The 26,325-nt window shown below is 36.5% G+C and overlaps 1 protein-coding gene across 2 annotated transcripts in view; it reads right to left on the bottom strand.

Annotated features, from left to right (window-relative positions):
- Positions 1 to 26,325, bottom strand: part of LOC150077247 (YTH domain-containing family protein 2-like) — a 144,722-nt gene that overhangs the window by 95,992 nt on the left and 22,405 nt on the right. For both annotated transcript variants that reach the window (XM_090385624.1, XM_090385625.1), the window contains exon 2: positions 9,636 to 9,703. In XM_090385624.1, coding sequence (XP_090241750.1) covers positions 9,636 to 9,703 — 68 coding nt within the window. The remainder of the gene's footprint in view (positions 1 to 9,635; positions 9,704 to 26,325) is intronic.

The following is a 26,325-nucleotide window of genomic DNA, read 5'->3' as shown; positions in this document are numbered from 1 at the left end:
CCAGTTTGAGGGGGAAAAAACAGAAAAGCAAGAAGGGGAAAGGAAAGGCTTCAAGATTACAAATTTGCTGCAACATGTGAAATGTGGAATAAATTTATAAATAATTATAGAACACGCTACTCTACAAATCAAACAATATCAATTGACAAAACTGTTTACAACGAAAGCTAGATGTCAGATTACAAAATTTGTGCCAAACAAACATAAAAGTGGCATCAAATTTCGAAAAATGTTAATGCAGATTCAGAATTCCTTTTCAATGGTTTTCTATGTTTGGAAAAGATGATAATCAACTGACAGATCAAACACTACTGGAACATGGTTTTGAAACTGATGGAGCCATTCCTTCAAAAAAGGAATATAACTACTGATATCTTTACTTTAAAGCTTTATAATTCAACAAAATATGATCCAGAAGTATTGCCTTAGAGAAGCGACTAGAAAGTGGCATCCCACATGGACCATGCAATCAGCACCCCTCCCTCCTCCCAAATACCAAAGGCAGGTTTGAGTTGATGTTTCCTGGAACCCTATGTAACCACCTAGTTTGCCTGTATGGATAGCCTAACAAAGAACTGATTAGATGACAAGGAAATATACCATCAAGGATATTTCTAGATGTCCATTAACAAGTTTTCCATAATTTACTTGGATCTAGCTGCTCTAAATGTATGTATTCTTCCTTGCAAAATTCTAAACTCAATTTTTCCAAGAAAATGTTTTGCAAATGCTTAAGAAGCTGATGGAAATCTTCAACAGAACTAAACAATTCCAACAAAAACCGCGTTACGGTCCGAGGGATAATTAATTTAAAAAATGACATTACATGATTTATGAAAACAGATACTGTACTGTCACAGTCCACTGTGCAATTAACCACTTGGGCACAATAAAAATATAACATGAGCAGGCATATTAGCAGACTTTCCCCTCATTATTATGATTGTAATAAAGGAATAAAATAGTTCAAAATTATTCACTTTTTTGAAGCCAACTGTATTTTCAATCTGTTACGAACACAACTGTGAAAAATAATTTTTTTTTTATACTGAAAATGTATATTCTTAATGTTTTAAAATAACTTCAATGCCTTTTACACACATGTACTTTAGACATTTTTATAACTTGTTTATTACTGCTCACATATGCGTGTACTTCACTGTCAGCAAGTGATACTTGAAATAAACATAGCAACACTGAAGATACTGTCGGCAAGTAAAACTTGAAATAAACAGCAATCAAAAAGCCCATGCACTTCAACAGTGCACAGACTTTTTGATTCTTGATAATGCATGGGCAATAAATGTAAACATCTGACACAAGCAAAGTGTCAGAGAACACAGAGCCAGCAGGCTCTATGGCTGGACAATAAAAAACTGCTAATCTTAAATTCCATTGACATCACAATTGACATCACTTTAACAGATATTTTTATTTTCAATTTACATATTTTGGTAAACAAGAATTCACTACCAATATACTTAGCAGAAAGTTAAGTTCCCTAGTAGGCCTGACAGCTTACAAGAACTTCTCCACAATTTGAGAACTAAGGAGATTAAAATTCTTTAAATTGAGTATATTTTGCTTGCTGTGTTTCAAACACATCATGCAACCACTCAGTGATTTTGAAAATCTTCCCTCCAAAAATTACAGTATTCAATGAAGGGGCAGCTTGCAGAACGCTCTATTTGTCATAATGTTATTAATTTTCTATAATAATAATTATAGAAAAATTAATCACCATTAAATTAAAAATAAGCACATTAATCACCAATAATGACCAAGTTAAAAAAACTGAAACCAACTCTCACAATACATTAACAATGAATAGAGAAAGGGAAAACAAATTCCAAAAAAAAAAAAAAAAAATGTTCTTAACACATTCGTGAGGGTCCTTTGTGTGCTTTGAGGCACTGTTTTTTAGTAAACGGATTTCATCTCTGAAGAAACATCACTCCAAGTAATGCCAACATCTGTTGTTTGTACTATTCTAACATCAACAGATGCATTTGAACAAGATTCAGAATCACCTGACTAGAATTCTATTTCAGTATCAGATAATATATTATAAAGAGCTGATTCAATGTTATCAGCTCTAATGTACATCCCTGTTCCTTTTCAGTCCTGATGTCCCAGGCTGCGGATCCATTATAACAACCCATTAAGGTGAAATTTTAGAAATCACTTTTTACAAAATTTTACCAGTAGACAGAGGAAGATGATTTGTTTTTCACAAACCAAAGAATTAAAATTCAGCAAGCATAAGCCTCAAAAAATTTTTACCTTTCCTTCATGTGGAAAACACTAAATGAGAAAAAATAACTTCATAGCAAAGAACATATGAAACTGCAAACAAAGTATACAGCTTTTATAGTGTTCTAAACAGTGCGATTAACTCAAAGCAAAATCCCAGCCATAATGCAATAGCCCATGGGTTCAATCAGTGTACCAATATTGCTCAGTTGTGCATTTCATGTACCTTTCCTTCTACAGTGCTCATTTATCAACTGCAATTGAGCGTTAAAGCAAAAAATTGCTGTTCATTTTGATGAAATTTTGCATTCAGGCAGTGAACATGTTAAGCAGCCACTTATTTTTCTATCCATTTTTTTTCATCCTTGTTAATAATAATATAAAAAAACAAATGAATGAGAAATATTTCACTTTACTAGTGATCACTAATTAAAGAGGGGACAGTGAAACCTGATAATGCATTAAGAACATATCTGCCCCCCCCACACACACACAGGAGGTATGTCCTACAATTTGGGAGCCACTGAAGTAAACAGTATGCATTGATACTATTTCTTTATGATGAGTTCTAAACTGAAATGCCCTCAATCAAAGAACATGAACTGAAATTCGCTGGTTTTAGAAACAAAATAAAAGTTGAAATAGTACCTATAAGATTCCAGGAAAATATTCATTATATTCTGATTTACTGCCTAATTACTAAATTTTAAAACAAATTCTTATAAATAACATCACTTTGATTTCTACAATAAATAAATTTCAGTTTATTCTACAGATGCCTAAGGCCAGTAAAGTTTATGCATTCATTGACTGTTAGTTAGTTAAAGTCAGCCAGAATTTTCTGGAACCACAGTTAGCATTAGTAGAGGCATTTGATGCAAGAAAGCAAGCTTATGCAGCATCAGCCAAAAAAAAAATAACAATAAAATAAAATAAATAAATAAATAAAATAAAAAAAATACTATTACAGTTCAACGGGTTCATTTTTCATGGTGCTATACAGGCTCAAAACCAGAACCTCCTGACTTCTAGCTGCATGCTAACTACCAGACCAAGACATGGTCCCAAATTTATAAATTATATTATTATAACCAAATTATATCCATCTAAACTTTGTAAACTACATTACACTAGGGTCTTCTATTTATTTCTTTTTTTTTTTAATATAAAATCCAAACTACTAGATTGAATGTACTTCCAAGTTTAAATGAAATAGCCACTTCATAATCTATCAGAATGTAATCCTAAATTACACTGCTCAACAGCTAAAGTGTTTCGGTACTAAAATTAGTCAATTGACTAATATTAATATGATAAATACAAATTTATATATATATATATATATATATATATATATATATATATATATATATATAGTTAAAATGGATTATCAGCTCTAGTTTTGATGATACACTGAAAGGACAGAATTCATGGGATACCTGGTTCCTGGGCAACGTGATGCTGTCACTCCTCTCGCTAGTGAATGGACCCACTACTTGGCAGGTATATCGGTACACTGCATTCATACAGACAGTTATTTGATGTCAGTATGGATAAACATCATGTGTTAACCGACTTTGAAAGAGGGAAATGCAAAATTCACCAAATTTCTATGGAATTTGGCAGTCTACCATATATGTTTTGTAATAGCATTACCCTGTTGCATCATCCATATCTAGCAAGCTCTCTTAGATGATGGTACATGCCATAGATGACTGCATCACCACACTGGCAGTATAAATACAGTGCATATGCCACGAGCCCAGTTTTCTGTACTATTGCAATAACTGTTTTCACAATTAGCACCATTAAGGAAAAATATTGCTGCTGCATTGAATGTAAATGGACATCTTATATATGTACACTGAAATGACAGAATTCATGAGGTTCCTCGGCAACCCTATGCTGTCACCCCACTTGCTAGTGGGCAAATCCACCTCTTGGCAGGTATACAGGGTGTTTCAGTTAAACGTTTCAGAACTTCTAAGAGGGGTAGGGTACATCCTGACAACTCGAAATCATATAGCAATGTGGGGTCTGAAATGCTTTCCTGAAGCGGTATTGTACACAGAAGTTGTCGTGCGACGTCGTGCAGCACAGATTCGATTTTCGGTCAATGAATGGGCCGGTATTATGGGAGATCACCTCATCGGACCTTACCTGTTACCGTGTCGTCTAACCGGACCTATCTACTTGATCTTTCTGCAGCAAGTATTGCCACAACTTTTGAGAGATGAACAGATTTCTGCATCGACGCAACAGACAATGTGGTTCCAACACGATGGAACCCCTGCCCATTATAGCGGAGATGTTCGTAACTACCTGGATGTCACATTTGGTCAACAGTGGATCGGACGTGGTGGTCCCGTGCGTTGGCCTGCTCGGTCACCCGACCTATCATGTCTTGATTTTTATTTCTGGGGTCATATGAAATCGCTAGTTTATGACACCTTATGACACCCCTGTTGGCAATGCTGAGCAGTTGGTTGCAAGAATCGCAGTAGCTGCCGAAGAAATTCGAAATTCGCCTGGAGTATTCCAGAATGTTCGGATGTCCATGCGTCGGAGATGTGAGGCGTGCATTGTAGCCCGTGGAAGAAACTTCGAACACTTACTTTAATCCATGTACCTTTTGCTTCTTTTCATGTATTATTAAAACGATTTCTCACTTACGGTCTCTTTTCTTTATGGTGCTTCTGTGTACAACACCGCTTCAGGAAAGCATTTCCGACCCCACATTGCTATATGATTTCGAGTTGTCAGGATGTACCCCACCCCTCTTAGAAGTTCTGAAACGTTTAACTGAAACACCCTGTATAGGTACACTGCATCCACGTAGACAGTAATTCAATGTCAGTATGGATAAACATTGTGAGTTAATTGACTTTGAAAGAGGATTGATAGTAGGTGCCCAACGCATGGGTCACTATCGCAGAAGTGGTACAGAAATTGCAATATCCACATTCAACAGCATCAAGAGTGCATCCAGAATATGCCATTTCCAGAATAACATCTCATCATGGACAGCACTGTGGGTGGAGAAAGACGGTGAATGAACTTGGCCGTCAATGTCTGTCTCGCATTGTTTCAGCCAGCCAAAGAGCGACAGTGGCACAAATCACCGCCGACTTCAACAAGGGAGGTGCGAGAAACATCTCCACCAAAACCATCAGGCAATCATTAGCTGCAACAGGTTACGGGAACAGTTGACCCATCAGAGTCCCATTGCTAACACCATGACCCAGGCCTCTACGCCTCAACTGGGCAAAATAAATCGGCACTGGACCTTGGATGATTGCAGACGGGTCTCCTGGTCCAATGAGTCCCATTTCCAGTTATTCCGAGTGGACGGGAGGGTACGTATATGGTGGAAACTGCACAAAGCTATGCACCCAACATGTCAACAAGGAACTGGTCAGGCAGGTGGATGGTCGTAATGGTCTGGGGATTGTTCAACTGACACACGTTGGGACCTCTGGTATGTATAGATGCATCTCTGAATGGTCCAGTTTACGTGTCCATCCTTGCAGGCCATCTGCATCCCTTTATGGTCATTGTGCACCCACAGGGCTATGGGCTCTTTAAGCAGAACAATGCACCTCCCCACAGAGCCGTGGTCACTAGAACATTTTTGAAGAGCATTCCACAGATTTTACCACTCAGGGTTCATGTCCGTTCACCGGACATGAACCCTGTGGAGCATCTTTAGGATGCTGTGGAAAGGTCCATTCAAGTTTTGGATCCTCCACCCGGGAATGTGGTAGAATTATGGCCGGCAGTGCAGCAAGCATGGATGGATGGAAATACCTGTGGAACATTTTTATGAACTAGTGGACTCCATGCCTCGCCATGTGACTGCCCTCATCTGGGCGAATTGTGGGCATATCATTACTAAGCAGGTATCCCATGATTTCTGTCCACTCAGTATACATATGCAACTTTAGTGCACTGCTCGATTTTTGGGAAAATTTGGCCTCGATGTATAGTTTGTATGGCAACACTGCAACCTTTGGTGCTAAGTCACTATTTCCTGTCTAGATACATCAATCAGTCTGAGCCAGGCATTTGTCCGTGCTACACTTGTTTTCAAACTGAACAAAAACTTAAAATTTAGCATGCCGTGTAAGTCTGTAAATAGTGCAGATAATTCTTATGTTTGTGGAAGTGACATTTGCATCCCATTATCCAATAATAAAAAAGCATACAACTTATTTTTGCTGTAAGGTTGGGCACCAAGACAAAAGTGGACTCAAATTGAGGAAAGACAGCTGCAGAATAAATGTGCGGAAATTCTCCCCTAGCCAGCCAGTAGTTGATTGCTGGAACAGACTTCCATCAAATTGGGGAAGGACAGATGTAGGATGGATGTGCAGATGTTTGCCTTTTAGGTTGGTTGGTGGAACAGACTTCCATCCTTTGTTGTGGAAGTTGATAGCCTAAATAAATTTAAGGCTGCACTGGACAGGTATTTGGAACGAACAGAGGGGTGAAATGGGAGCTGTTTTTTTGGCTGATGCTGCATAAGCTTGCTTTCTTGCATCATATGCCTCTACTAATGCTAATGCTAAAAGCTGGGTGCCTCATATTGGCTGCAATACTTGTGCTTCTAATCTCCACAGCTGGTGAAATCACAAAGGCCGATCAATACATTTCACAATGCCTATGATATGGAGAAAGCCTACAGATCATATAACAGATTTTTATTTTTGTATGGTACCCCTCTTCAGAAGGGAATTTCCAAGAAGAAAAATGGTCCCCTACGATGGATTTCCTGTTCATGAGCCACCAGCTGAATATGTTTTAGAATTTAATGAATAGTCAGGTGATGGCCAAGATAAATCACCCAAGTCCTCCACATCAACAGATCCTGATTTTATTTCTGATTTCCTCTCTGCAGGGCCACACAAAATTACAGAAAATTAATTAAATGATCTTATCAGAGATACGGATTTAGCAAAAAATAAGGCAGAGCTTTTAAGCTCAAAACTGCAACAGTGGAATCTCCTTCAAGATGTTAAGTGTTTGTATACTGGTGCTGCCAAAGGATTTAACCCAGTTTTTTTTTTTTTTTTAAATAGAAAATAACCTTCTTGCCTGCAATGATATCAACTGTTTAATGGACTCATTTAATATTGACCACAATCTTCAAGACTGGAAACTCTTCGAAGATTCTTCTAAACTGAGTTTAAAAGTAGTGTTACTACATAATGGCAGCATACTACCATCAATTCCAATAGGACATGCAGTTCACATGAAAGAATCATACAATAACATGAAGATTCTTATTGAATCCATCAACTACAAGGAGTAATTGAAAAAATATAAAAGAATCATAAAATAACATGAAGCTTCTTATTGAGTCTATCAACTACAAGGAGTACCAATAGCAGATTTGTGGTGACTTGAAAGTTACTGCCATCTTGTTAGGAATGCAGCAGGATAACACAAAAGTTTGCTGTTTTCTTTGCAAATGAGACAGTAGAGCACTGCCTTCTCATTACACAAGAAAATACTGGCCTTCAGGGGAATCACTTGATACAGGGATAAAAAATGTCCATTACAGTCCACTAGTTGAGCCAAGCAAAATCCTGTTACCTCTACTACACATAAAATAGGGACTTAGGAAACAATTTGTTAAGGCTGTGGATCACGATGGGCCAGTTTTCAGTACCTCAATGAAAAATTTCCAAGACTTGATGAAGCCAAAATAAAGGAAGGTGATTTGCTGGCCCAGAGATATGGGACTTTTTCAAGGATGAAAAATTTGACCAGATCCTCCATGGTGATAAGAAAGCAGCCTGGGATGCTCTCTCACTTGTAGCAACAAACTTTCTGGGAAACTGTTATTGTTGTTAGCGCATCGGCTTCTGTGGCCATAATGCACCTCCCAAAGTTTTTTTGCATTATATTGTGATCCAAGCCCTAGGCGGGATTCGAACCCGTGACCTTTGGGTTGCCAGGCAAGCACTTTACCCACCTGGCTAGCCCAGTCAGCTTTCTGGGAAACAACAAAGCAGATAACTATAAACAGCTTGTGAGAAACTTTCTGCCATCACACCATACATTAGGCTGTAACATAAATGTCATTAAAAATATGCTTTCTTCACTCTCATTTGGATTTTTTCGCAGACAACTGTGATGAGCATGGTGAGACATTCCATCAGGACATCTTGGTGATAGAGAAGAGATACCAAGGAAAACAGAACTCTGCCATGCTAGCTGACTACTGCTGAACTGTGACAAGAGATGTCTCAGATGTGGGGTACAAATGACAGGCGAAGCAGCAGTGTAAAATGTGAATCAAGTGATTTTTTGTATTTTGCTGATCAATGTGATGTATTTATTTATTTTTTTAATAACTCAAAATGTATCAATTATTATTTTAAATTGTTTTGAAAAGTTTTTTTATAAAAAAACATTTTTCAATATAAGATATATTAAAACATCATGGTGGATGTTTCTAATTTATCCCATTTTAGAATACAAAATCTATGAAATATGCTATCCTGGCTAGCATATTTCATAGAACATAACTATTTAATATCGGTGTTTAGATACACCATAGACACTCTTAAAAAAACTACAAAGTAGTTTTTTTAAGAGTGTCTATGGTGTATCTAAACACCGATATTAAATAGATACTAAACTCTTAAAGTATTATGCCATGTGCATTTAATTATTCTAAATAGAACATAACATATAGCAGGTATTTTCAAAACTTGAGCAAAATTTTTTATGCTGATTTCTCAACTCCCATGCAAAACAATACAGAAAAATACTTTCATCAAAGAAACAAAAAAAAATTACAAATTTGTTGAACAGTGTTTCCTTTGCATTTTCAAACCATATTAAAAATAATAATGAGATCCAATGATATAATCACTTTCATGTGCAGAGTTGAGTTGCCATCAAATTTCCATTTGATGGCAACTCGTGGTGACGACTCGTGGTGGCAATTCCATTTGATGGCATCAAATGGAATTGCCATCAACACTCATGAATTGAATAACCATATAGTTACTGGTGGGGAGAAGGTGTATGCATGATAGAAAAAGCATTGTTTACATGCTACTTCACTTTCCAGTACGTAAGATGCATAGACAGATGTCAAGAAGACGGCAGTCACATGAGAACCTTACGAAAATGAAAAAATTAACAGTTGACTAACAATTAATTCCTACAGAAAGACACCAACAAAGAAATATCAAATATCAAATTTTTCACCACAGTAAACCTTTCAAATGCTGATGCTTCCTCACAGAAGCTTCAATATTAACATTCCACTAATAATTACAATGGAGAAGTTAAAAATTAAAAAGTAAAAAACTAGAAACCAAATTTCCATAAATTACAGTAAGTAAAAATACTAAAATATTTTTTACCTGGTGAGGACGATTTCTCCAGGAATCAAATTCATCTTCTTTGACCAAGTCTTTGGGTCCATTCACCACTAAAATTCAATTTTAAATACTTTAATATAAAAAATTTATGAAATATAAATAATTTTTGCTTGCTTATCCAATTAATGTTTCCTTCTTAAAAACTTTTTTTTTTTTTTTTTTTTTTTTATTAACAGACACTATATATATATATTATTACAGAAGTAAAATTATGTTCTGAGAGCCAAATATGAAAAGCCCTACTCTGTATTTATATACTGAGCGTACATAAAGAACGTGATTCTTTATAGAGCCATATTCTTTATATATAGAGCAGAGCTTTCTAAAGGTAACCCACTCTTGGCCCCATTTAATTGGATCCTAGAGCTGAAATTAAAATGATGAACAGCAATATCATAAATTAATAAAAATTAATTTATCTGAAACTGTCATATGCTTTATGGCTTGTAATTATAGTACTGTATTTCAATGCTGTATTTAGTTACAGTTTCTATCATGTGTGAATATCAGATAATTGATATATAATAGAAAGAAATTTTATGACAAATTTAGAACATTAATTTGTTCTGTCTTTTGTTAGATCAATCTCCAAGACTAAAGCTTTAGTTTGCTATACAGTATATCAGTTTTTGAAGGAACTTGTCTTTGGGGAGAGGGGGATTATACAATGAAATTCATAAATCAAATTAGGGTTTTGTTTCAGTGACAAATTATAAGTTCCACATTACATACTGCTCACAGAAAATTTTAGTCCGTTAAAATTTTGGAAACTTTTAATTCCACTTCTAAAATATTTTTGTTTACTTTTATGTTTCATGAAGGTAAAAAAAATATTAAAGGTACCAATATGTTGGCTTTAGTCTTTCTTTGGCTTCCATTTTCTAGTCCTTTGTCTCATACACCATATTGCCAAAATCATTCTCATAGAAATGAACTTTTTTTTTTTCTCATTTCACTTTAAACACCAAAGCTAAGTTTTATAATGTACAAAGGTAAAAAATGCATGGTCCATCCTGTATTCTCAAATCTATCCATAGTACTAGGGTGTAATACCTTTTGTGTTTGAGGCCACATTCAACTTCAAATATGTACAAAAAAATGCTTGCAAAAACATGGTAGTTAATTCCACTGTATTAGGTGATTATGACACCTAGAAAAAAAGTCAGTTTTGTGAAAATGTTCAAAGACAGAAAATTTGCCTAGTAAGAATGGGAAAATGGCACCCACAGGAAAAGACTGAATTTGTTTTCTACAGAGCTTAGTAATCTAGAAAGGTTCTGACTGAGGTTTGTGTCTTTGAGAAGGATAGTAAAGTGAAAGAAAGTGAAATTTTCATGTTTTTAATGATGCTAGAACAAGGAGGCATAAAAAATAAAACTAACAGAAAAACAACTTATTCAGCAGATGGGATGACAAATGTTGAACATCACACAAGCAGCAATGTTAACTCCTCTGCAATGAGAGCAATGTAGTTTATGCAAACTACATTGCACTCATCTGCAATGGTTCATTTCCAAGCAATGCAGAGGAGGCAGTAGAGCACCGGCTATGCAATGTTAGACATCTATAATTGGATGAAATGGGGAGCCAATTTCCATGCCTTCCTGGATGGTGGGCTCACATTCACAAATGAAAAACTATTTTGGAGCCAAGGTGAGCAAAGAAAATAACATTCCTCGTTGCATGCAATTGGACAGGAATAAATAAGGGAAAGCTACTATACATCAGTAAATCGGCCAACCCAGTATGACTGCATGAAGTGCAGTCAACACAAGTGAAATATGTATCCAACTACGGCACCTCAATGACCTCTTTTATGTTTAAAGAGGGGCTCACATAATTTGACAAAGACATAGCTAGGTAACTGCACATCCCACAAAACTGATGTTAAGACCCAAGCCATGGAATCTGTTTTTCTTCCTCGAAACATGATAGCGTTCATACAACCATTAGATAAAGGAATTATTAAAAATTAAAAAAAAAACACTATTACCACAGTAGTAGTATGATGGGAAAGATTTGCCAGATTACAATGAGAGATTCGATGGTGCACCAATACTTGCGCAGTCCATTACACTGCTTGATGCAATTCACTTCCTGTCCAACACATGAACACGAGTTATCTACAATTATTTTTTATGTCCAGCCTTACTGCTGTGTATCCAATGTTTGAGAGATTTTCAAAGGAGGACTTGAAAACATTGATGAAGAAGTAGAGAGAAGGTACATAGAGACAGATGCCAACACATCAACAGAAGAGGAACTCCACAGGAAAGGAATTGTGTTGGTCTTAAACAAGGAAAATGAATTTCATTTGCATCTCTGTTAGAGAACTGCTGCAACTGAGCAAATTTTTGGCCACTTCAGAAAAAAGCATAAGAACAGCAATATGCAAAACCATTAAACAAAAAACTTTATATTTGATGTTTTTAAAAGTACATAAAAAGAGACCACCATCAGCTAATTTTGTACTGAGAATGTTATTTCAACACTGTACAAGTTCATTATGGTGAAACTGGATGTTAATTTAAGAACTTATTCCACATCACTTAGCTATTGTGTAGACAGGGTATCATCTTTCACATTACTAGCTGTTTTGATGGGTTTGCTTATAGTTACCGTAAAGTATTTGTGTTTTTGCTTATTTTTATTTCAATAAACAAAAAGGTGTCAATTTTTTTTTTTTTTATTTATGCCATAAATTTATTAATACAGTAAGCACCAGTTATAGTGATCATGTTTGCGAATTGAATTTTCATCCTAATAAACAGCGATTCTAATAAGCAAAAATTGACGAATATTATCCACAGACTATAAAAATAAAGACAAAGCACAAACTTACATTTTATTACCAAAAGTTTATTACCAATTAAATTATATGTGAACATTGGAAGAATGTTATCCACAGGTTAGCAAAATAAAAATAAATTTATACTTACATAGATAGGTTAATTAATATATATATATATATATATATATATATATATATATTAAACAACATTTTGTAATATGATTATAATTTAAAATAGTCACTTATTTTAGATTGCCTTAAATTATCAGTACAAAGTCTATAGATTTATCAATATTGTATAACAGTATATTCACGATCACTTGCACCAGTTTCATCCAACGCTCTCCTCAGGACAGCTATAGCTTTACAAGTTTGCCGTTTTGTAATTGGAATTTGTTCAGGTTCATCTTCATTTTCCTCCTCCTTGCCGAAATTATCAGTAACAGACTGGACAATTTCTTCATCTGTTAAAGCTGCAGTAAATTTAAGATCATCATCTATGTCCATCCAATCATTAAACTCCTGTTCACCCATGGCTACACGCTTTTTAACATGATCAGTATTGTGACTTAGTTTACCATTGTGAATGGTCAACTAAAGCCACGTTTTTGTGAAACAGCTGCTAACGCAGGTTTCGGAAACTTCATTCCAGTCAATCATTGTCATATGAAGTGCATCTAGAACAGTTATCTGCTATGCGATGATGTTCCCAAACCATCATCTATAGACTGGATGACTCTTTGCTTCATATCCGATCTATAAAAGGCCTTAAAGGTTTTTCTTATTCCCTGGTCAAGAGGTCAAGAGGTTGAATCAGTCATGTGATATTCGAAGGTAGAAAAGCTAATTCGATGTTTTTGAAAGTCAACTTTGGATGAGATGGACAATTGTCCAAAACTAACACAATCTTTTTTGTTTTTCTTATCCAATTGCAAATCCCATTTATGAAGATAATCTTCAAATAGAGAAGCTGTCATTGAAGCATTAGCGTTATTGGCATATTTAACAGGCAGCTGTTTTACTCCTTTAAAACATCTAGGCAATTTACTCCTGCTTTTAACTAATGGCTTCTATCTTGATTGTTCTCGTTAAAAGTGCATGTTAAAAGAACCATAATCCTGTCTTTGATCTTCTTTCTTGTAGACACAGAGGAATTCATAAAATCATGAAATGGTCTGGGGTAGCCATATAGTACAACCCTGTTTCATCTGTATTAAAAATTTCTTCAGGATTATAAGTGCTTAACACAGTTTGGCAAGAGGTTTTCAACCAGTTGTCAGCTACAGAACCATCAGATCCTATTTTTTTCCGTGAAGTTTTTTGCAAACAGTATCATGCCTCTCCTTCCACCTTGTCAGCCATTTGTCCATAACCTTAAACTCTTCTATAGTTTTTCAGCAAAATCATTAGCTTTTTGAAGAAGAATGCTGCAATTAATTGGTGCATTAAATGAGCTGGCCTGTTTGAACCAAACGAGGAGAGCTTCATCTACTGTTTGGCATTTCCCTTAACACTTAATTTTTTTTTGGTTTCACTAATCACAGTGTTTAATGTGTGAAGTGATTTTAATACAGTGGAATCTCATTAATACAAAGTTCAAGGGACCTAAATTTTCACATTTTGTAATAACAAGGTCCCACAAAGTGTCAAAAATTTTTTTTTTTTTTTTTTGGTACATACTTTATATCTAAGAATAATGATATCAAAAATAAATTAATAAAATAAAATAAAAATGAAAGCCTTGTCTAACAATACAGTAATAGGAATAACATATTTTTTAAAGATTTTATTTTATTTGTAAGATAAACTAAGAGAAAAGCAATATTAACAGAAAAGAAAATATTGTACAATATATATTTTGATATATATAATATTTTAGTATCACAGTAAAAAGAATTACAATCTTAATATAAAAGGAGACATACAAACTATTAACTTTTTAATAAATTAATCTAATTTAAAGAAAGAATCCAATGTTGTTTGCACAGTTTTCGTCCTATATGCATTTTTAACTATAGCACAGACTTTATCAAATGCAATAGTTGTTTCTTTATCAATGTTACTGCAGTCCAACACATTCTCTATCATGCTCAATGCGTTTTGGGCATCTTTTTTTAGATGGCAGTGAGTGGGCTTCTTCACTTTTGCTGGTAACAAAAACATCATCGTTTTATTTGGTATCCAGCAGTTCTTCTGGTGCTGGCATTTCAGTGGTAGCAACTTCATCATCCACCTTCACAAACTTCAAATTCGCCAACAAAATCCATATGCTCCTTCAAATTCCTCCATTCCTCACTGTTGCTATCACATTCGTCTGCTGGGCCATGTTTTTCGATGATGTTCTCCCCAAAGCCACTCTTTCTGAAGCAGTTGATTATTACATTTGATGTAATACTTTCCCAAGCAATAACAAGATTACAGATAGCATTCAAGACATTCCAGTTTGGCTGCAAATTGTTCCCTCCTTCTATGTTGCTGATCAAGTATCTTATCAAACAGGCTCTATATGCTCTCTTGAGGTTATAAATAATGCCTTGATCCAGTGGTTGCAATAAACTGGTGGTATTGGGGGTAAAAATGGCAGCCATATATTTTTCAACTTAAGTGTCTAGACAGAATGTGCTGTACAAAGGTCTAGAATCATCAAAATGTTCCTTTTTTCTGAAGCCATTCTTCTGTCCAATTTTGATAACCAAGACTGAAAAATTTTGACCGCAAGCCAAGCACTACTATTGTCCTCATAATTATTGGGAAGTTGGTTAACTGCTTTAAAACATCTTGGCTTGGAAAACTCACCAATCGCAAGTGGACGTAGTTTTGTTCTGCCATCTGAATTGCAGCATAACAAAACAGTGAGTCTTTGTTTACTTAATTTTCCACCATGACAACCCTCCTCAAACAGCAAATATTTTGTTTGGCAGCAAATCATAAAATAAACCTGCCTCATTAAGATTAAAAATATCCTTTGCCTCATATTTTTCAAGGATGGACAGTACAGAACACAACCAGTCTGTAGCCTTTTCTTTGTCGACTAATCCAGACTCACCTCAAACATTTTGCAAAACCAAGTTATTCCTGTCTTTAAATCTTTGGAGCCAGCCACTGCTGCATTTGAAGTCGCTGATCCCATGTTGCTGAGCTAGATAATTTGCCTTTTCTTGCAAAATCGGACCTGATATTGGCAAATTAGATGCACGCATCTGTTGGTACCACCCAAAAAGTTTTGTTTCAAACTTCTCATGTTTTGCACTACAAATTCGTTTCCTGTTTTTCATTGCTGCTCCAGCGTCACACACTAAGTCTTTTTGGGTTTTTCTGTATTGTAGGTGAAGGGATGTTGTATTCCTTTGCAATGTCCATTTTGCTTCTTTTCATTCTATCAGCCTCTTGTATAATTTTTAGTTTAATTTCCACGCTTAATTCTGTCTGTCTACGTTTTATCACCATAACACTGCTAGATAAGATTTAATATAAACAAATTTTAAATTAATTTAAAGACACAAGTTCCGAAAAAGACATCAGCTCAGATAAAAATGGCACAAAAAATAGATTGCTGTATACGATAGCAAAAGACTCTTTGGACTGGGGTAACAATTGCAACTGACCTTATTCCCATGGAGAGCAAGGGAGTGCATGTAAACAACTTAGAAAAATTTTTTATTCTTTTCTTATTTTAACAACTCATCCTTCAGAAAGATGTTTTTCAGAGTGCACTTCATGTTGTAGCTACCATAAACCTCTTTTGTTTACACAAAACTAATTTCTAATAAGTCAGTGGCATCCTTCGGGAAGTAGGGAGCCAGGTGGCCGAGGGCAATAATCACATCGCTATGCCAAGATTTGTATTAAACATACAAAATGACAATATTTATTTCTCATGGGGTGGGAAAAAAAAAAAAAAAAACACTTTGTAATACATATTAACCGAATTTTGTAATAAATGAATATATTTACATGGAAAAGCCTATCCTTTCACAGGGGAATGGTATGTGCTTCATATAAACGAGTACTTTGTATTAACGAGATTTTACTGTAATCCTGATAAAGATGAATGAGGCACTCCTAATTTTACTGCTCCTTAACCTTGGAACATATTGCTTAAGTTTAATTTGTCATATGTTTCTATAATTCATAAGTTATCTTTTACACTCTTACAATATATTTTACAATTTCTCATCTTTTATCTTAGTTATCTTTTACAATTTCACCTTTTGCCCTCTCAGGTTTGTAATCTGAGCAAGACGAAGAATCCCATCAGCATGGAGCCTGCTCAATCCATTCAAGTATAAGGCCTTGAATGGATTGAGCAGGCTCAATACTGATGGGATTCTTCCTCTTGCTCAGATTACAAACCTGACGTGGCATAAAGTGAAATTGAGGAAAGACAGTTGTCAAATAGATGTGCGGAAATTTGCCTCGAGCCAGCAGGTATTGATTGCTGGAACAAACTTCCGTCTGTCGTTTTGGAAGTTGATAGCTTAAATAAATTCAAGGAAAAGGTGGACAAACGTTTGGAGCGAATGGATGGGTGAAATGGAAGGTTTTTTTTTTTTTTTTGCTGATGCTGTATAAGTTTGCTTTCTTGGAGCATATGCCTCTACTAATGCTAATACACTCAAATTCACTCTTTCTGTTCACTGACATTTTTTTTTTTTTTTTGGGTAGTAAAATTTAAAATGCAGTAAAAAAGATAAGTGTCAATCAATAAAGCACATGGCATGCACAAATTGGAACTAACACAAAAAGCACAAGGGAAATACACAGTAAAAAGTTTACAAAGTTTAGATATGAAGAGCAGATTCTGAAAATTTTTGTTTTTTATATGATTGAAGATTTCAGTGAAGGGGAAACACATTTCACCATAATAATGTAAAAACACACAGAATTCCAACTATCAGTATTATTGCAAATGCAATAAGATCGAGTTTACTACCCATTTATAATAGATTGTAGAAACAAAAAGCACAATAAACCGAAAACAGCAAATTGTTTCTGTTTTATGGTTGTGACCTCCAGAAATGTGCTTTAGAAAAATAACACAGAGGAATTCAAAATTGATTCGTATAACAAAGATGTGATTCTAATAAAGGATGAAAGTGCAATGCATTTTATTAATTTGAATCGGTTCTTTGAAATTTGATTCTATAAAGCAGCTGATTCTAATAACTGGTAATCACTATAACTGGTGCTTACTGTATATCATTACATAAACCAGGGGTGTCTTTTTTTTTTTTTTTTTCATTTTTTTCTCATTTTTTTTTTTTTTTTTGGGTAGTAAAATTTAAAATGCAGTAAAAAAGATAAGTGTCAATCAATAAAGCACATGGCATGCACAAATTGGAACTAACACAAAAAGCACAAGGGAAATACACAGTAAAAAGTTTACAAAGTTTAGATATGAAGAGCAGATTCTGAAAATTTTTGTTTTTTATATGATTGAAGATTTCAGTGAAGGGGAAACACATTTCACCATAATAATGTAAAAACACACAGAATTCCAACTATCAGTATTATTGCAAATGCAATAAGATCGAGTTTACTACCCATTTATAATAGATTGTAGAAACAAAAAGCACAATAAACCGAAAACAGCAAATTGTTTCTGTTTTATGGTTGTGACCTCCAGAAATGTGCTTTAGAAAAATAACACAGAGGAATTCAAAATTGATTCGTATAACAAAGATGTGATTCTAATAAAGGATGAAAGTGCAATGCATTTTATTAATTTGAATCGGTTCTTTGAAATTTGATTCTATAAAGCAGCTGATTCTAATAACTGGTAATCACTATAACTGGCGCTTACTGTATATCATTACATAAACCAGGGGTGTCAAACGCCTGTTTTGTATCTCGTGGGCCATTTGTGGCCCGCGAACACAACGAAGTTTCCAAAAAATATTTTTAAAAAAATATACACTGGTGTTCAAAGAAAGTGCATCATCCCTTAAAATTGTAATTGTCATCCGAATAACTTAAGTATATGACAATATTTCTTACATTTTGCATCAGATAAGATTGACATGCATAGGTGATGACATAATATTGCATCAGCTGCTACTTTCAGCTATATAAGCACGCTCTGCAAGATTTACAGTCATTCCTTGCTTGTGTCAGGATGGCGAGTTACGTGCAGTTGCTGTCACGAAGAAAGAGTGCTATTGTTGCTTTACGTGAGGAAGGATGTTCTTCCCGTCATATTGCTTATAGTGTCTTGTAATCAGTCGGATGACAATAACAATTTTAAGGGGTCAGTCGACGGGGGAGTAGATTTCTTTCCAAACTCAAGAATACTGTTCTGCTGATAGGAAAAAGAGGAACCAGATACAAACGAGTCTCTACGCCAAAACAGTTTTGAAGCGCTTATGCCTTAAAACCCATAAAGCTTCTTCATCTGAGCTGAAAAAAGAATGGGAAGAACATAGTGGTGAAGAATACCAGAAGAGTATCTGAAGAATATCCAGACTTTATGGTGTCTACAGTGAAATTCCCTCCCAGTCAAATGATATGGGGATGCATTTCGTATCACGGAGTAGGTCACCTGCAGTTCATAAAAGATTCTGTAAATGCCAATGGATACCTGGCTATACTGGAAGTCAAATTGCTGCCAACCATTAGAGACCATTTCAACCTGCCAAGTAACTGCATCTTTCAGGACGACTCTGCTCCTTGTCATCAGGCAAAAAGTGTAAGTAGGAACTTCTTCATTTCTGCATTAGAGGTTCAGCAGTAATGTGTTTACATTTGTTACAGGTGAAAAAAATGGTTGGAAGAACCGACCATTACAACTCTCACCCAGCCAGGAAACAGCCCAGACCTGAATCCTATAGAGAACTGTTGGCATTGTGTGAAATCTGCAGTTGCCAGAAAGAAACCAAAGATCCTTTGTGAACTTCAGGAAGCCATAATTTGTGTTTGGAGCCACGACCTATCAGTTGATTATGTCAATGCCTCGATGGTGTGCTGTTGTCATCTGGGCCGGAGGTGGTTCAACTAAATATTAGTTTGCACCTGGTGAACTTTTCATTTTGTTTTCCATTTAAAATAATAAACTGAAGCAAATTGAGTGCTTCTGATAACATTTCAGCCATAATTATTGTTTACCAAAACTGTTGTATAAAGGTTGCAAATGCTCATTTTGGAATATTTTGAGTGCACCTGTCAAATATTACTTAGCTTTGCCTTAACTATTAATAAATATCTTTTGTTTATATTTCTATTTGTGATGCTAGTCATTAATGTAACATACCAATGCAAAAAAGGATTAGAAATGTGAAATTCCTAGATTATGCACTTTCTTTGAACACCGGTGTATATAATAGCACAAAATGGAGTGTAGCAACTCCTGCACCACCTATCAGTTAAGCAGGAAAGCTCAGCTTCTCAATGAGCACGCACAGGTGGCGCATCTACATTTTTGCGTACTTTCCAGTTCTGGTGTTTACCTGAAAAATATTCGAGTCTTTGGACCTTTATAGAAACTGTCAAGGTGTATATATATATATATATATATATATATATATATATATATATATATACACACACAGTACTTGCGCTTGCATGGATTTTAGTCATTCAGTCAGTTAGAATTTGATCTCATGATGCACTCTTTCCGAACTTTCGATTATTAACGAGTAATATTAATAATTCTTTAGTTTTTATTACATTGTTTGAGTGCTGTAAAAAGAAAGCTAAGTGAATTTAATCGCCTTTGTTATATGAAAACATAAGAATGGTAATAAGAGGCCCTAGTAAATTCAAAATGGTGGGTAGTACCAGAAAAAAAACATGTTTACAGTGACATTGTTTGCAATTTCAATGAAAAATGGACTGATTTATACTTCTTTGTGGAACCTGATGTAAAGCCTGTTTGTTTAATATGTCAAGAATCAATATCTGCTGTCAAGGAATACAATTTGAAAAGACATTATGACATGAAACATGCAACCAAGTTCGTCAGTATCCGGGGTCAGGTATGCACAGACAAACTGAATCTTCTCAAAAAATCATTAAAATTGCAACAATCAGTTTTAAAGAAAGTATCGGAGGATGCTGAGAGTTATGTCAAAGCTAGTTATATCATTCCTCAAAAGATTGCCAAAAGGTCGAAACCATTGTCTGATGGAGAATTTGTGAAGGAGTGCCTTGTAGCAGCAGCTGAAGTTGTGCCCAAACAAAGCTGATACCTTCAAAAAGATAAGCTTGTTCTGAATATCTGTTACTAAGAGAATAGAAGAACTGGCACTGAATGTTGAGGAGACATTGAAAACAGAGTTGCTAGCATGCAAAATTTTACTCATTGGCATTGGATGAAAGCACAGATTTAACTGATACAGCTCAGTTGGCTATTTTTATTTGTGGGATTGACGACGAACTTAAGTCTTTGAAGAACTGTTGGCTTTATGTCCCTTGAAAGAAACCACAAAGGGAACAGACATTCTGGAAGCTACAAAAACAACTCTTGTTAGATATTACCTCAGTTTAAAAAACTTTGCAGGGTTTGGGATGGATGGAGCCCCAGCTATGGTTGGAACAAAAGCGGGATTGGTAGCACTTTTAAAAAAGGAACAAGAAACAGATACTAGCAGATTTACGAACTACCATTACATCATTCACCAGGAAAATTTGTGCCAAATCTCTCGGTTTTGAAAATGTCATGAAAGTTATCACAAACATTGTGAATTTCATCCGAGCAAAGGGTTTGAATCATCGACAGTTTCAAAATTTTCTACAGACGAAAAGGGATGCTGATCGTGGCGATTTTATCTACTTCTCCGACGTGCGATGGTTAAGCCGTTCAAAAGTGCTCACGAGGATTTTTGAGTTGAAAGATGTCATCCAAGAGTTCATGACAGCAAAAGGCTAGCCAGTATCAGAGTTGGACAATCCGAAGTGGTTGGCCGACTTTGCCTTCCTTACGGACATTTTTTCTCATTTGAATGAGTTAAATTTGAAGCTCCGGTCAAAAGATCAACTGGTGCAAGTCCTGTTTAATCACATTAAAGCTTTTTGGATGAAATTAGACCTGTTTAAGTGCCATCTTCAAAATCAGAATTTAACTAATTTCCAAGGAATGTTGAAATTGCAGTCTGCAAAACATGCTCCTCAATATGTGACTGCAATATCTCAGTTCCAGACTGAGTTCCAAGAGAGATTCCAAGATTTCTGTGCTCAAAAAAAGACCCTGAATGTGGCAACTAACCCATTTCTCTGTGAATGTGATGGAGACTCCAGGAGACCTCCAAATGGAAATCACTGACCTTCAATGTAACTCAGACCTGAAAATCAAATTTGATGAAGTGTCTCTCCTAGAATTTTACCAAAAATATGTAGAAAAGGGAAAATATGTCAATTTAAGAATGCATGCAGCAAGAATCTTCTCCCTCTTCGGAAGTACGTACTTATGTGAACAGATGTTTTCTAGAATGAAGCACTGATTAATCTGGAGCACTGCCTCCGATTAGCTACCACAGAAATAGTTCCTGACATTGAATTATTAGTAAAAAATACACAGTCAGTTTTCTCATTAACTGAATCTTTCATTGCTATTGTATTGTAATAAAATTTACTTATAAATGCAGTTGGTTTCGTTCTTTTAAAGTTTAAAATTTAAACAATTCCTAGGTTTACAAAACAAAGTTATTACATGGAGTTGAATTCCAAAACAACTCTCAAGGGCAATATTTTCAAGTCAAAAAATTAAAAGAATCACATTATAGTAAAGTGCATGGAACAACACTGCAATTGGTTTTAAGTGTTTTTACTCAAAAAAATTTTCCCTTAGGTGTTGCTTTTGAATTCGAGCCTAAAAGCTGTATATACGACTTGTCTACTGTATGGCCCAAGATGTGTACCAAATTTTAAAATTGGTCTGCAACTTCTAAAAGGATGAGTGCCCTTGACATAAACCAATCACCATTTTCATGCATATGGAAGATATAGCACAAATATAGCATACTGCCAACTCATGCATCTTTGGTGCTATGGCAACTCTCGGTCCGTGATCCTGAAAGGTCTGTCCCAATAATCACACATAATGGGAATTGCACATTTTACTTTGAAAAAAAATTCCTATGCAATTAGGTGTTATGGCCTGTACATTAAAATAAGAAACAAAAGGGTAAAAAAAATTGAGCTATAATAATGTGAGCATCCTTTGATTCAGGAAAAGTCCATCAGATTGGAGATGTGTTAACCTCCCCTATGCCAGGGAAAATTATGGAGCCAATAATTAAAAAGGCAATACACAATTGCCTTGACAGAAGTGGAGTTATTATTATTATCATTATTATTAATATTGTTATATTATTTCTCCCTGATTGGGGTTTCCACCTCGTGAAGGGTATTGCTACCAAGTACACAGGGTGGTTGTTGTTATGTCTGGTGCTACTGTTGGTCAAGGAACTCTGACTATCCTACAGGTGTTCAGGATTGCGACTTTCTGGAGTTCCTTGTAGGTGTTCGCTGGGAGACCTATTGCTGCTAGGCTGTTATGTAGGGCGTTTGGCACCATACCTGTGGTTGATATGATGACCAGTGTTGGGTATCGCTATGTCAATCAGATAGGTAGCCTTTTCCTTCTTGTCCACAACGGTTATGTCCGGTCTGTTGTGCGGCACTGTCCTATCCGTTATTATGATGTGGCCCCAGTACAGCTTGTGGGTTCAAGTCTCTAGTACTGCCTGGAGTTCGTACTTGTAGTACGGTACACTTTCTTTGACCAACTGGTACTTCCTTGCTAGCTTCTGATGTATTATCCTGGCTACCTGGTCGTGTCTATGAGTGTACTCAGTCTGGGTGATCACCTTGCATCCCGCAGTGATGTGTTGGATCGTTTCTGAGGCCAGGTGGCATCGTCGACATGTGTCATCGAACACTCCGGGCACCTTGGCGATGTATTTTCCATAGTTGATTGATTACCTGGTTGATTACTTGGTCTTGGATGGCGAGCAAGAATCCTTCAGTCTTGGGGAAGAGCATCCCCCTCATGAGTCATGCATTGGAAGCAATTTTATCTATATGATCTTGATGGAGATCAATTATAGTATCTGCCATGGAATGTCTTCTCTGCCAGTCTTTCTAGCTTCGTTTGTAGCTCCCGGTTGGGGGGAGAGAATCCTCGCTTAGGTTGAGTGGGGTATATCGCTTGTCTATCTTCCGTATGGCCTGGTGGAGTGCTGCTGCGTGTTTCTGGAGGTAATCCTTCAGGTTAACGATCGCTGTCTTCTGTTACTCAATGAGGTCTATCAGGCCCCTTCCTCCTTCTTCCCAGGCAATTGTGAGTCTTTCCATGGCAGATTTCGGGTGGTGTTGGCAGCTCTTGGTCATCATTGTCCTTCTCATGATATCCTCCAGCTCGGTGTTAGTCCAATCTATGACCCCGAATGAGTATGTTAGCACTGGGACTGCATAGGTGTTTATGGTTTTAACTGTGTTCCCTCCGTTCAATTTCGCTTTCAGCAGGCTCCTGAGTTTCTAATGGTATTTTTCGGTCAGGCAGGCCTTAATTTCCTTGTGCTGCAACTGCTGAGCCTGCATCATCCCCAAGTATCTGTAGGCCTCTCCCTCTGCCATGGCTTCCATCTCTTTACCACTCTGCAGCTGGTAGTTTCGGTTGCCTAATTTTCCCTGATGCAATCCGTGGGTCTTGCATTTGTCTAGTCCAAATTCCATCCTAATATCATTGCTGAATTCTTTGATGATCTGGAGTAGTTGCTGAAGGTGCTTCTTGGTTTCTACGCAGAGCTCGATGCCTTCCATGTACATCAGGTGGGTGAGGGTGTACAGGTTCTTCCTTCTTTCTTTGAGGTTATATCTGTACTTGCTACTGGTGGGCATGGTAGATAGCGGGTTAAGTGCTAGACAGAACCACAAAGGTCAGGGCATCTCCCTGAACGATTCCTCTCCTGATGGGGATTGGCCTGGTTGTGATGTTTTCGACCTTAATGATGGTACTCCATTTCACCATTGTTTCTCCTAGGAAGTTTGTCACTATCGGATTGACTTTGTAGATGTTCGGCACCTCTATTAGCCAGCAATGAGGCACAGAGTCGAAGGCTTTGCGGTAATTGATGTAGGTTGTGTACATGTTGCGGCGCTTCTTGTAGGCTTGCTCCACAACCGTAGCATCTATGGTTAATTGCTCCTTGCGTCCTATGCTCAGCCATTTGCATCCTTTCTGCTGTTCGACCATTATGTTCTGGCTCCTCAAGTAGTCTGATATCTTCCTGGTTATGCAGCTGGTCAGGATTTGTACATTGTTGGGAGGCAGGTGATTGGCCTATATTTCACCGGGTTTCTTGTATCTTCATCTTTAGATATGCGATTCCTCGAGTGAGAAACTTCGGGATTGTCTCTGGGTGCCTTATCATTCGGGTGAACTGCTCTGCCAGGTGCTTGTGTGTGCAAGTGAGCTTCTTGTACCACTATTTGTGGACGTTATCTATTCCCGGAGTTCGCCAGTTGTGAGAGTTCTTGATCGTCTGTTTTACTTCTTCCCGAATCTCCCACCCTCTCATTTCTTGTACATCCTTGGTTTTCTTATGTTCTAGTTCTATCCAGGTGGCTCGGCTATTGTCTTACTTCCCTGCTCCATATGTTTCCCCAGAACTCCTCAATCGTCTTCAGCTCGGGAGGTCCGTTCCCTTCTTTCCCGTCTTCTCTGAGATTCCTGTAGAAGCTTCTTTGGTCCTCATCGAATATTCGGTTGTTTGTTTTCCTCTGGGTGCTCTCTTTGTATCGGCGTAGTCTCTTGCTGAGTGCAAGGAGGTTCTGCTTCAATGTGTCCAAGTACTCTCCTATTTTCTGATTTTTTGTCTCACATTTGCTGTGGACACTGTTTCTTGAGGATGCTCTTCACTTTTCCAATTGTCGTACCTTGTATATCAAGCTTCACTTCAATCTAACCATTACACAGCCTCCAAACAGTCTCAATAAAAATACTTTAATTATAATAACCAGTATTTACCCATCAAGAGGACACAGCAGCAGATACATTGGTGTAAAAAAAGTCATTCACATTTTTGGAAAAAAAGTGCTAAAAATTGTTTAAAACTGTGCACTTTGAAATGCTATTTTAATATAAATGGTACAACTACAAAAATTTTATATGCATTTTTTATAAATGCAACTGTACAATGGAATATCAAGATTGAGGGATCTTTCTTAGATCAAAAGGTGTTATACAAGTGGGTATGTTGGTGTACATACATTGTGTTCCATTCAATATCTATGTGAAAAATAACTAATAAAATAATAACACAATTTTAAAATAAAGGTTACATATTCTTCATTTGAATTTGCATAATGGTGTACGAGGCCTATCCAACATGTTGTTGTTGTTTGGTTTTTAGGAGCATTAGCAACTAAGGCCATATTGCTCCGGGGATATGCGGTGGTCATTCCCTGACCTTTCCGCATCCTCCGTATTTGGTGGGCACGGGCTCGAACCCTGGTCTAATCAAGAAGCGTGTGCTATGCACTGCTGCTCCTTCCCACGGAGGCGCCCCTATCCAACACAGTGCCCTCAGTAAGGTCAAGTGGCACCTTGAAACAAACAACAATCTTCTCTGAGAATGTATTTAAAGAATACTGGGATGTGCCAGCATGGTAGCAAGGTCTAAGATAATTCTTTGATTTTAAAGAACACATTCTGACAGAATCTTAGTTACTGGTTGCCCCAAACACTACTCAACTCAGCTACCCTAATTATGCTGTCTGATTCCTTTTGCTTCAAAGGTGGTATTTGTGCACATGTCTACTCTGATATCCTTTGTCAAGAGGTTCCTAATTTGGAATCTCTTTTTGAACTCCTCTGACTTAAAACACCATTACCTCCAATTTTGTCAAATTCATCTGTTGTGATTATCACTCTCCCAAATCACT

This window comes from Mastigoproctus giganteus, chromosome 12 (assembly GCF_048544385.1).
Source record: "Mastigoproctus giganteus isolate SK-2022 chromosome 12, ASM4854438v1, whole genome shotgun sequence".
In the NCBI taxonomy this organism is placed as follows: Eukaryota; Metazoa; Arthropoda; class Arachnida; order Uropygi; family Thelyphonidae; genus Mastigoproctus; species Mastigoproctus giganteus.
Note: the sequence above shows the minus strand (reverse complement) of the source record. Positions and strands in the feature narration are given on the sequence as shown.